The sequence below is a fragment of the Nipponia nippon genome, unplaced genomic scaffold (genome assembly GCF_047370975.1).
Source record: "Nipponia nippon isolate SJK-2023a ecotype South Korea unplaced genomic scaffold, ASM4737097v1 scaffold_1, whole genome shotgun sequence".
In the NCBI taxonomy this organism is placed as follows: domain Eukaryota; kingdom Metazoa; phylum Chordata; class Aves; order Pelecaniformes; family Threskiornithidae; genus Nipponia; species Nipponia nippon.
The window spans coordinates 148,694,596-148,708,084 of NW_028262290.1; the positions used below are offsets into that span (position 1 = coordinate 148,694,596).

The 13,489-nt window shown below is 40.5% G+C and overlaps 1 protein-coding gene across 2 annotated transcripts in view; it reads left to right on the forward strand.

Annotated features, from left to right (window-relative positions):
- The window catches only part of GPR158 (G protein-coupled receptor 158), a 209,280-nt gene that overhangs the window by 187,836 nt on the left and 7,955 nt on the right, over nucleotides 1–13,489 (forward strand). For both annotated transcript variants that reach the window (XM_009469065.2, XM_087777028.1), the window contains exons 8-9: nucleotides 7,746–7,884; nucleotides 12,705–12,810. In XM_009469065.2, the coding sequence (XP_009467340.2) occupies nucleotides 7,746–7,884; nucleotides 12,705–12,810 (245 nt within the window). The remainder of the gene's footprint in view (nucleotides 1–7,745; nucleotides 7,885–12,704; nucleotides 12,811–13,489) is intronic.

Consider the following 13,489-nt stretch of genomic DNA (forward strand, 5'->3'; position numbering starts at 1 on the left):
CATGTGTGTAAGGGCTGAGAGAAGTGCAGAAATGAGGGGAGTTCCTGGAGATTGTAGACCTGGGCACTGGCATATGTTTTGTGCAGTGAGACTCCTAGGCATGTTGCTCACACTCAAGTCAGTAGATATGTCCCCATTGCCAGCAAAAGCTGGTCACCCTCAAGCCATGGGGCCCGCAGACCGTATGTCAGCATGTCCCTTGCATTACATCGAGTGGACCTGCAAGGCAGAATTGTGACTGTGTGGGTGGCAGAGCATGCTGTTCCCCCCGCCAGCCCATGGACCCCTGCTCTTCTTTCAGCCTTGCACAGCCACAGGCCATGGAAGTTCTGGTAGAAAAAAAGTCAGGATTTGGTACCATTGGTTCCTACTCCACGCATAGGTTTCTGTATTACTGTGCCTAGCTAATTAAAATGATGCTGAGATATGGTAAGAGAGACAGATAAACCTCTGGTAATTTATACTTTGCTAGGAATAACTCAGCACTAAAGACTTATACATGTAATCACAGTTCATTGAAATAGATTAAAATCCTTTCAGTTGAAGAAAAAAACTTGTCCTATGACATGGTGCAACTCTCCAGGTGGGATATTGGACGCAGTGAGGCAGAAAGAGACTGTGCTGGCTGGCAACATGGAAGCAATTGAGGACACAATTTTATTCGTATTTCAAAATGGTGCATGCTTGGCTCCAGCCAGCACCCTGAGTGAATGAACGGATGGAAAAGCCGAGCTTCCAGATCCATAGCTCACTTCGTTTCAATAAAGGGGATTTAAAATGTAAACATTAGTCTGACAAAATGAAGTGTGATGGAGAAGCAGATAGTTGTAGCTGTGTTACGGATGTAAGTAGAGTTGTAATCAGTAATTTGTGTCCAAAACCTGAGGAAAAAAATTGCATGTCTGTGGGAACAGTACTGTTTTGCCAAGAGTGCAAAGTTCGGAATACCAAATGAACTTAGTCAAGTCTCAGCTGTAATGGGCTCTCCCTTATTAGTGTAAGGAAAGGACGCAGAGCACATCACAGTCTCTGGAGAGCAGCGGCCTGTTCTTGGCCTACGACAGTGCTTTTTAAGCAAGTGAGTGTGGTCAGACACAGAGTCGTACACAGTCATGAAAATGGGCTTTAATCCTTCAGGGGTGTCTTCTTTTTTCAGGTAGCTTTTGGACAGCAGAGTGCAAGCGAGCGCAGGGATGGGTATCCTGGCTCCAGGGAGCTCCTTTCAGCAGCTTTAGCCCACTGCCCTCTTCACCCAGAGGCCATCCTGAAGAAGCACAAGAGAAAGGCATTTCTGCCAGGTTAGGAGAGCTGAGAAGCAACCAGGACAGCCTACAGTAACTCACTTTCCTTTCCCGACCATGGCGGGAAGGAAACTCACAGTTTAGGATTTAAGCTCTTCACAAATACGGGTAAATTTATTTCCACTGTCATCTTGCAGTGACAGGGTGGCATTATCCCCATTTTACACAGCCAGAGCTGAAGCACAATAAGATTAAGGTTATATGGTCCATTTAATCTGGGTGCCCATTTTGCAATGCCTTTGGCTCAGTTACAGAGCTTAGTCAAATCTATATATAACATGTTATATATGGTCTCACTGGCTACAAATACAGCCCTGTGTGCTTAGTTCTGCTGCAAATTGCAGCAAAAATGCCTAGGTTGGCACCCAAATAGCAAGAGAAATCCTCTCCGTGATCACCTCTGCAAAGTTTGGCTTGAGTAGGGACTTCTTTCATATGCACAGGAGCCTGAGGTACAGACAAAGTTAGAATTCAGTTGCGCATGTGCACAAGACCACTTTTTTCCCCCTGCGATATTTTCTGTCATTCCCTAGACATCTGAATGTCACTTGCAACAAATTACAGAGCTTTCTTCATTAGCCAACCTTGATTTATCTCTGGAATTTCTCTGTCACATGCATTAAATGAGTCTGGTCTCTTAAGAAATTATATAGTTAACTGAAGATTATATATGCAAAAGAGACCAAGTTAAGGCTGCATATGTGGTATTTTTATTTTAGTGCTGTCCAATTCTTAGAGACAGCAAAGCTGTAGAAGTAAGGATGAAGTACTTTCCTAAGGCTTCTAAGAAGAGGGGGTACTGATAGACGAAAAGCTGGACATGAGCAGGCAATGTGCGCTCGCAGCCCAGAAAGCCAACTGTATCCTGGGCTGCATCAAAAGCAGCGTGGCCAGCAGGTCGAGGGAGGTGATTCTGCCCCTCTACTCCGCTCTGGTGAGACCCCACCTGCAGTACTGCATCCAGCTCTGGGGTCCTCAGTACAAGAAGGACATGGACCTGTTGGAGCGGGTCCAGAGGAGGGCCACAAAAATGATCAGAGGGATGGAACACCTCTGCTGTGAGGAAAGGCTGAAAGAGCTGGGGTTGTTCAGCCTGGAGAAGAGAAGGCTGCGGGGAGACCTTATTGCAGCCTTTCAGTACTTAAAGGGGGCTTATAAGAAAGATGGGGGCAGACTTTTTAGCAGGGCCTGTTGCGATAGGACAAGGGGTAATGGTTTTAAACTAAAAGAGGGTAGATTTAGACTAGATATAAGGAGAACATTTTTCACAATGGGGGTAGTGAAACACTGGAACAGGTTGCCCAGAGAGGTGGTAGATGCCCCATCCCTGGCAACATTCAAGGCCAGGCTGGGCAGGGCTCTGAGCAACCTGATCGAGTTGTAGATGTCCCTGCCACTTGCAGGGGGGATGGACTAGATGACCTTTAAAGGTCCCTTCCATCCCGAAGCATTCTGTGATTCTAAGAGTTGGTGTGTAAGCCATATTCAAAAATCCAGCTTCACATTTCTTGATTTTTCATGTTTCTTTATATGATCTTTGCTTTTCTGAATCCATTCTTTCTTACCTCTCCTGAAGTCATGCCCTTACTGCCTTTACTCCATTTGCCATCTGTGGGTGTTCTCTTCCCATACCCACTCAAGCGTAAGGAGGCTCTCCATGACTTTTCCAAATCTTGAAAGAGAGAAAAGTGACTTTGATCACTGCTTTCAGTTCATCATATTTTGCTCTGCAGTTTTGTGCAGTCGGGTGAAGTACAGACATCTGCAGAGCAGGCTATGAGAGAGGATACGGGTTAACGCAGGAATTTACTTGTGCTGGGGGCTGGACAGGCAGGAGCAGGTCAGTCTGCATTTGCTGTGCTGTGCAAGGCATGGCACAACTTGGCTAATGGACACTGAAAGAAAATGTCAGAGAGACTGTCTCTGGACACAGCTTTGCCTTGTGCTGGCTTTAAATATGAAAGAATAATTTGCAACACAGACAACTGCATGTTTAGCAAAACCTAGTAGATATATTAACCCAGATCTTCTGAGGAAGTTTGATTAAGTCAATAATGCCAACACTGAGTTTGCCCTTTTCTATAGAGCAGATACACGTCACATACTGTGAACGTATATCATTGACCTTCGTTATCAGAAGATGCAGAGTATGAGCAGTGGCTCGCACAAATCCCAAGTGAGCAGGCATGGCGCAGTCTTAGTTGTAACAGGCTGGTGGCATCGGGCATGAGTCTGGTCCAGTGTATTGGATGACCGAGCTAAGAGTTCCAAAATGCTCCCTTTTCTACAAACATGATGGGCATTGCAAACAAAATGAACAATCATGTTTTTTAAACACCAAAGAATATCACTAAGCAGGTTGATTAGATAGTGCAAAGACCAGATAAAAGGTTATGTAGATAAGAAATATGTAGTGACCTGGAAGAGATGTATTTAAGGATTAATTAATTTGTGCACATGACATATTGAGGCCACATTTTCATCTCTTACCTTCCCTTCATATCTACATCCATTTATGCCTTTTAAGCAATTGTGCCTTTTCTTACTCTCTTATCTATGAGAGATTTGCACCTGAAATCCAAATGCATAGTTTGGACAGTTATAGAGTAGCTACTGCAAGTTTTTTCAGAGCTCTTTTATGCTTTATTTTTTTGGCTTCACATTTTCTGTCCAGATAGCTGTTGACAGCTCTCTCTCCTAGGAATTTCCATCATTTTTCAGAAGGGGAAAAGGAGGTATTTCTTGTTCTTGTGCTTAATATGTGAAATGGGCTAATTTATAAGCCTTATGATAAATACTTAAAGGAACAAGCTCATGTGTTTTCAGCTTTGAGTTTGGTCTTGGCAGGTTTGCAATATGCTAAGATATTCCTTTAGTGGTCAAGAAGTCACTCATCTACACCAGGCTTGTAGTGGAAAATTATTCAGCAAGTCAAATAGGAATTTCATATCACATCTCACAGATTTTAATCATTAAAGATATTTGGCGCAAAACAGTCACTAGTGTGCCATAGACAGAACTAATAAGACTTGAGAGATGAGTGGTACATAAGAACCTTGCTGCTTGGTGGCCAGATGTGCTCCATCATCTCTCTCTCTCTCTCTCTCTCTCTCTCTAATCTGTCTATTTGAAGTTAGCTATATATGTGTTTTTCATCAGTATAATAAATACATGAAAATGTCACCTTATTTTATATTGAGAAACCAAAAAGGCCATATAGAAAAACAATACAGCAAAATTTTATAACACCTTCAGATTTTTGTTACAAATTGCACCTGTAGTCTGTAGCTAATTATATGAACTTGATTCCCTCCCTTAAGCATAGCTTCTACGTGATACATTTAAGCTGTGTAATTAGTGGTTTAGATAATAAATTGGTTTTCTATCAGTCTGTTTTGTTTGTTATTGCTAATGAAATTATTGTAGTTCTGGACTTAGCAAGTACAGGAACTCTGTTATTTTACCTTGTGTTTTAGAAGCTATTACCTATTTGTGTTGCATAGCAGATGTCACACTAATTATTATCTGCAGACAGGAATGCCAGCTCTGCTCTAAATGTAAAGCTTTTATAAAAGCATTATGCATTAAATGGTGCTAACTACTGTTATGCTCCAGTATATTAATGTTTTGAAATCTCTTGATGTCTTAGGAACTCCTTGTAACTATGATTGTGAAACTGAAAACTGTGAAATTTTCAGAATTAATCAGATGTGGAGATCAAATGCTACCTTCATTCCTACTTAGCCCAGCTCATTGAAATTGGTTTTTATTATGGAGGTGTGGCTTTTTCACTTTCACTTGCTTTCTGAGATACTTATATACAAATCTGTATACAAAAAAAAAAAAAATCTTGTAAAAATTCAAATTTAGAGGAGATTTTTTTTTTCTTCTAAAAATAAGAAAAATTTGGCCCACACTCTTTAGTTTAAGCAGGAATACTTTCAGCACATGGAGTTTTATACATGTATTTTCACCTCTTTAAAAGCCAAACTTTTTCAAACTCCCAGCCTCTGTTAGCACTTGTAACTGATCTTTTCAATCAGTAAGAGACTTGGGGCTCTTCTCACTTCAGTTGAGGAAGAGAAAGAAGAATGGACCATGGGTAGTTTTGTGGAGTATGCCTGTTATTTCACAATTAGCTCATCTGTTCAGTTCTGCTACTAATGTTGGGTTTTTTACTGCAGGGGGACTTTGGATGAAAGGCAAAATGAGAGGAAATAGGCTCTCTGGCATGTTCTGGGGAATACCTGCTGAACTGTATTAATAGGAAGAGTTTCCATAGAACATAGGACAGTAAGATACAATGATTTGGCTTTAGCAACCTAATTCTAACCATTTTCTCCTTTTCAATTTCTTCTAAGTCAATACAGAGCAATTAAAGCAATAAATTCCAGTACTTTGAAGAGCAATACATTTCAGTGCCATGATTCTGCATATGTGAGGCAAGTGTACTTAAAGAGAAAAACCAAAACCACTAACATTTGTGAAGGATCCTTTAATCTTATTTCATTAAAGCAAAATTTGTATTTCACTTGCTCAGAGAGGACTTCAGGAGCAAGATGGCTTGGTAGGTCATTCCTGTGTAGGTGTTTTTAAGAAACCAGAGTAACAGACTTCACTGGTAGCATAGCTAATTATCTAGGAATGAAATGGAAGTAGCAGCCAGTTTGCCCAAATGGTGAGTGTATGGGGGATGTGGGAAAGACATACCTGCGTACGTGCTGTAGTAAAGCTCAAAACCAGGCTGGGACGCATAGTCTCAGAAGGTTCATACCATGCCTTTTTCATTTTAACACTCAATAAGTTCCCAAGTCAAACTATTACTTAGTCAAAAGGTTTATTATTGGGATTTTGGTTAAGGAAGAACACAAAAATAGCAGCATGTGTGGATTATGCCTTTTCAGATGTAACTGGTAAAACTGGCAGGTTTGTGTAGGATATGTTCTAGTAAAAATGATGGTCTTAAAGCTAGGCCATCTATTTTTGATAAGAAACATGCAAAGTGTTTTTCAGAGTTTAAACTGAACTCTTATCAGAGCACAGAGAGATCTATGTAACTGAATTAATTTTCATTTTATCCAGACTTGTCTCTTATCGATTTTAGCTGAGATTCATAGCAAAATTAGAAGTTTCAAAATGCTATAGCAATATAATATAGGTAATTTACAACAGTTGTAGACTATTAAAAGTGGAGGAACCAGAGGACCTGTTCTCATGAGATATCCAGTGCAGATGTTTTATTTCAATCTGTTGCTAATGGCAGGGTCCACAAGCATTTGTGTCCTTATTCAAACCAGACCAGTAACGATTTGCTGATCACTACCATAGGGTGATGTCACTGATCAGCAGTTCTAGTTACAGTATAATAGCATGTATTGGCAAAAGTAAGTATGAAAAAGAACTAATCTTCTATGGTACTACATTTGACTGTAGTTTTTACTGCAAAAATTCAACAAGGCAAAAGCAGTGTACGAGTAACAATGGGATCACACTCAATTTCTGAAGCTGGTCTGGAGCAGTGCCGGCATTGCAGGGGTCTAACATGGGACAGCACATTGCTGGATAACGCTCAGACACTTCCAGCCATCCGCAACCCAGACTGCAAGGCAAGAGGCGCAGGTGCCAGCTCTACGCATAGCTACATGGGAGAGCTGTGGGGTTTTTTTTCTGGAAGGAGAGGTTTTGCAAGATGGATATGAAATTATTTCATTTGTATCAAAATCAAAATGATGTCACAGCAGACTGTCCACTGGAAACTGAAGTCAGAGTACTGCTGGGTGCAGATGAGTTAGCTCTAACAGGATAGTTTAAGCTGATTGTGACCCTTTACTCCTTCTCCTTTCTCCCTTTACTCATTTTTCTCCTAACAGAGAGAAACATGTCATTCGTTATGATTACATTAGACCCTCAGAAATGACTCATCATATCATAGGCACCAGCAGAATTAACTCTCATGAACAGAGGAATTTTTTTTAACCCAAACTATATTGTTATATCTGAGTTATAAACCTTTGAAATGAAACTGTTATCTTAAAAAGCTTGTAGTCTAGTAGTAGCACCGGTATCTGCCTCTATAACAAGAACCAGAGCTACAAATAAAAATACTTGTTATTTTAAGTGATGTCAAACTTCTGCAGTATCAATTTGTAAAGCAAGCAAGACATTATTAGACATTGCCTTAAAGTTTGCCAGTTGAAAAACTGAAAAACCATGAATGCAAAGGTGGAAAAAAGAAGTGCGTAAAATTAAAACCAAATGTATCATGTACAGTGACAGTATCTGAAAGAGTTTGAATGCCTATGTGTGTACATATATACATGTATGAGCGTATATTGTCTTTGCATAGATACTCACACATACAGAAGATACTATAGTACTTCAAATTTCCTTCCTTTTTCATCTGTAAAACTAATTGCAAATTATTTCTTTTTGTTCTTCTCACAGCTGAATTTTTATTCCTCTTGTGGGGTGTTTATCTCTGCTATGCAGTGCGGACAGTCCCATCAGCATTTCATGAGCCACGTTATATGGCTGTTGCAGTTCACAATGAGCTCATTATCTCTGCTATATTCCATACAATTAGGCAAGTGATCTGTAGATCTAGTAATTAACTATTTATCTTTCAGGTTTCACATGGTGCAACTTAAAATGGGTGAATGGGATGGGGTGCATAATGGAAGGTCTCATAAATATTTAATTCTGCAAATTAAGTGATTACTAAACTTAAAACTGTTCCCATAGGATTCAAGAATATGTACAATCAACTTGTTAATTGTATAATTAGGGGTTTTTTCAGTATAGTGAGCTGATATGTTCTTGGATCAAAGTTCAGTATATATGATAAATTAGATATAGCAAAACTACTGTCTGCAGTCATCTGCATACTGCTCACTGGTTTGTATCCGTAGAAAAACAGCAGGTAAGAATGTTGGTTTATATGAACTTTTCCTGGTGTGTAACAGATTGGCAAGCTGCAGCTCTATGTTAAGATAATTGTACTGGTTTGTGCATGAAGCAGAGTGTTTTATATGCTGACATAAAAAACTGTTATGCATATGATGCTGTAACAGTAATATAAAGCACATGTTTCTTATAAAGTTTATAATGAGCTCTACATTTCATACTTGTAAATTATGAGAGTAGTAAGAAATAAATAAGGGTCTTTGCCAGAGCTACGTCAAAATTACTATATATGCCTTCCCTACAGAGTACCCTGTAAAAATTAATTGGTCCTAGAAAATTCAAAATAGCAAGATAGCATGAATTTCATCTCATGCTTTAAGAGATTCTTATAACTTTCTTATGACATTCTCACGCCTTCTTTGCCTCCTGACAGACCTTCTCTACTAAGATTTTCTTTTTTTTTTTACATCTCTCCATTGACAGTCTTCAAATACTCTTCTCTGTTCCTTAGTCTATCTTGGAACTCACGTTTCTCTCTGCTTTCCTGATGTTTGCTTCCATGAGGCATCATTTTGTCTGAGTAAACATCAGCAAAGCAAATCTTTCATCTCTGCTCCTTCCAGGTGCTCTTTTCCCCTATCATTGTTATAAAATTTGCTGCACTTTTCAGGCTTGCAACTTTTTGTTTCCTTGACCTTCTCCTAACCCCATATCTCAACATCCACATACTCTCAGAATCTTCTTCTTTACTCCCTAACACAAACATCTGCAAAAATACTGTTTGAAATTTGTATTTGATGGAAGCATTTTTCTTTTCATTCCTAATAGATATAAAATTCAGTTACAATACTTTTGAATTGATTATAACTAATATGACAGCTTCTCAGTCAAAATTCTCCCCCATTAGTTTATGTTCCTAAACCATATTTTGGGCCATGTTCGAAGATACAGTTCAGTGTATTGGGAGAGCTATTATGTGGGCTGCAAGTTTCTTTTAAGGACAGGATGAAAGTGATCTTGGATTAAAGAGAGGGGAGAAGGAGAAAACGTGGCATTTTAATGCATGCCTTGTGAAAGAGACACAAAAGGATTAGGTCTTTCAGTTTATCATATTGAGGATCCTGTCCCCTCAGCCTAAGGTCTGCTGATTTTGTCTTCTTTCTTTTTAAAAAAAAAATGTACATTTTGTATTGATTCTTTACCCTCTACATGCTGGTTTGTTGAAGAAATATCATGTACTGTTTATGAATAGGAATTCATAAAATGCACTGGAGGTACATGATCCCTCCTGAGATTATGTCCATTTCTGTATACACAAGTCTTAATCCGGTCTCTTTGAAGTTCACATTTCCTTACTTTTTTTTTTTTTTTGCTTCCATCTTCCCTGCCAAGTTCCAGGTGTAACTGAAAGAGTGGAAATGTAAGACTCAGATTTATATGACATATCTGAGTCGTCATGAAGTTGAAAGCACTGGAGCCTTGAAGGCCACCTACTATTACAGTCTGAAAACTACCGAAGCTCATATAAGATTGATGTAAACACTAAATGAAACCTTGAACTGTTTGCATTTTGTTTTTCTTTAGAAGTATTAGTCCCATTTCAGAAACAGAGGATTCTTGATTATCTTCAGATCGACATAACATTAAATTCCTGCATTGCTCTTTCTCTTGTATTACTGAGAAAAACAAAATTTGTGTGGAAAAAATCTCAATCGAATAGAAACCCCACCTCTGCTAGGTCCGAATGGCTATAGAAATGCTATTTTGCTTTCAGGGTTATGGCATGGAGACATTAATCAGTCAAGGTTTTACACATAAAACAAGCAAAAAGCCTTCACAGAATTTGAGGATTGGAGCTGTTAAGGGTTAGCCAAATCTGGTGGGCATCAGGACCTGGGAGCTTTCTCCTATCTCTGTCTGATGGATGTGGCTGCTGCTGTTTTTATTTGCAGGCCTAGCAAGGTTGAGCACATCCACTACAGTGCAGTCACATGCAACACATGGCTGGCCACATGGACCAGTGCAGGTCCAACACATACAGCCTGGTCCTGTTCCTCCTCTGCAGCTGATCATGTTCACTAATGAAACATGCACCCTATGTAGATTCACAAGCACACTACATTCACAGGTCCTTCAAATACAGAAATATCAGAAATTGTGTGGCCAACAGGACTAGGGAAGTGATCGTCCCCCTGTACTCGGCACTGGTGAGGCCACACCTCAAGTACTGTGTTCAGTTTTGGGCCCCTCCCTACAAGAAAGACAGGGAGGTGCTGGAGCGTATCCAAAGGGCAATGAGGCTGGTGAAGGGTCTGGAGCACAAGTCTTATGAGGAGAGGCTGAAGGAGCTGGGGTTGTTTAGTTTGGAGAAGAGGAGGCTGAGGGGAGACCTTATTGCTCTCTATAGCTACCTGAAAGGAGGTTGTAGCAAGCTCCAGGGGGTTGGTCTCTTCTGCCAAGTAACAAGCGATAGGATGAGAGGAAATGGCCTCAGGTTGCACCAGGGGAGGTTTAGGTTGGATATCAGGAAAAATTTCTTCACTGAAAGGGTTGTCAAGCATTGGAACAGGCTGCCCAGGGCAGTGGTTGAGTCCCCATCCCTGGAGGCATTTAAAAGAGGTGTAGATGTTGTGCTTAGGGACATGGTTTAGTGGTGGACTTGGCAGTGGTAGGGTAATGGTTGGACTTGATGGTCTTAAAGGTCTTTACCAACCTAAACGATTCTATGAGTCTATGATTCTATGAAATACAAGCACAGTCCTTAAGCCAGTCTAATATCCATCTTTGGGCTTGGGGCCCCATAACCAGTCATGGGCTGAGACCTTGGGTCTTCCCCAGTGTGGGTCTCCCACGTGCTGGCTAGTCCAGCCTGAAGTTTGCTCATGAATTGCACATACACACATGCACAGTGTAAAGAATGAGATCACACAGACATTAGGAGAATGATTTGTTGAGAAGATAGGAGATATTGCAGTGATCAGGTACAGGGCTCAGTCAGTGACAACTTGCTTATATGTCACTGGCCCCTTTTATACCCCCTTCTTTCCATGCTTGTTCTTCCCCCATCTACCTTAGCCCATCTCTGTCCTTGTCTTCTCCCAAATAAACAGCCCACCCCTTGTTACTTTTTTCCTATTGGTCCCAGTTTTGCTACATCTGTACTCAAATTTGGTATTTCTGATATCATTAGCTAGGTAATCACAGCCTTATATGCTGTTATTGGTATGGTTGCGTAGGTACCGCTCACCTTGCAAGTTCTACTCCCCCAAAGGCCCCCAGTGCTCCCTTCAGTTACCTGTGAAGTTTGGCCATCTTTCAAATGACTCCCTGTTAACTACCTGTGAAATCTTGCCATCCCTTACAGCACTGTCTGTAACTTTTGTTCACTTTTCACTCTGTTATTTGTTACATCCAGCAGTTTCTCATGTCATCTTCAATAGTTCTCATGTTGTGTTCAGTTAGCTAAACCTCAGGCCTGAGCCTCCTCATATCCCTGCACACCTCAAGAGCAACATCTCTGTAAGAAATAATTATAATATTTTTTTGTGTTCATGAAACATTTCATTTACAAAGTATTAAACAAGAAATGATGACTGTATTATTATGGCATATAAGCCAGTGTTTCATGCCAGACTATTTCTGTTAACAAAAGCTTCTGCAAAATGTGCATCTGTGGACTTGGATAAGTTGCAAATGTAATTTCTATCTGAATGATTTTTGTAAACCTGCAAATTACAAGCCAGTGGTACATCCATTCATCCATTGCACTGCTTACCACTTCTATCTTTGGGAGCTCACTAAAGCAGATAAGCCAAGCATGCTCCAGCTAGCTTTAACTGCAGCACTTGGTCTGCCACTCTTTTAGAAAGCTCAGCAAGGAATTGCTTCATTTGGGAGGTTCGCCACTCATTTCCTAGCATTCGCAAGGCTCTTGGGCCCTGCAGTATTGAGCCGGGCGGCCCTGCAATCAAGACCATTTCTCTGCTCCCCACTAAAATGCATTTCAGTTCAGTTCTTTCTTCGATGGCTTATCAGCCGCACTCTGTAGCTGCGATCTATGGACATCCTGTATTTATGAAGTGCACTGCAATTTATCATAGTACATGTGCATACTTAACCTAAAATCATCCGTTCAGATCTTTAATGTATGTAAACTGCCATAACTCAGTTCAGGCCAAAGAAGCTGTGACAATAGAAACCATCCCAAAAACCAGCTAAATAGAGTGAGAATGATGGAATAAGCAATATCCTTTAAGGTCTGTTGTTTCTTTTTATATTTTGTTTTGGCTTGTTGGTTGGGGTTGTTTTCTGAGTTGTTTTGGAATTGTGGTGTATAAGTAAAGCATGTGGATATAATTTTTAGTCTGTATGAAAGCAGTACAGAACAAAACCAGTTATGTTTGGCCTTTCAATGCAAAGAGACCTAAGGAACATTAAAAATGTTAAATCTAATGCCCTGGAGAAAAGGCAGTGAATTACAACCCTGAATTCTATTTTCAGATTCATTCTTGCTTCAAGACTTCAGTCTGACTGGATGCTGATGCTGTTCTTTGCACACACACACCTGACTGTGACAGTCACTGTTGGGCTACTCCTGATCCCTAAGGTATTCGAGTCTCCTGTCTCTTTTCTTTTGCTAAGACCAAGGAAGATAAATGTTGTCATGCAGAAGCAATGCTGTACAAAATTAGCAAGCAACTGGTAGAAAAGGAACATGTAAAATTTGGCTATGTTACCTAGAAAGCTGTATATTTTTTTATTTTAAAAACTCCTATATGTTTTCAAAGATGCTTTCTTTCAGCTTTCAAAATTCCAGGGGTTTAAAGTATTTAAAGTTTTGATGTGATTAATACAAGAAGGAAAGAATCCCGCCTAATGATGCTTATTTCAGGTATTTGGGTGACCGTGCTGCTGCCAGAGTTAGCTGAGACCAGACAAAGAGTTTAGGGAGGACAGAAAGACTAGGATGGACTGCTAAATAAAACTAGAATGAGGAGCTTGGACTGGCCGTGAGATAGAGAGGTTGGGACTGAAACCAGGCAGTTGTTCCAGGCTGAAAAAGGAGAGCCCTTTGCAAGTCAGAGCCTGGGGCGGACAGATGCTGCATACCGAGAGGAGCCGTGGCCTATGATATGGAGCCAGCGCTGGGTAGGAGGATGAGCGTGTGTGGGACACGAGAAGATGGAGGATGACAGGAGGCAGGGAAGAGACGAGAAAGCGCTCTGAGCACTGCGGCACACCTCCCGTCAGGCGCTGGGAGCAAAGCGACAATATGTCAGTCTCAC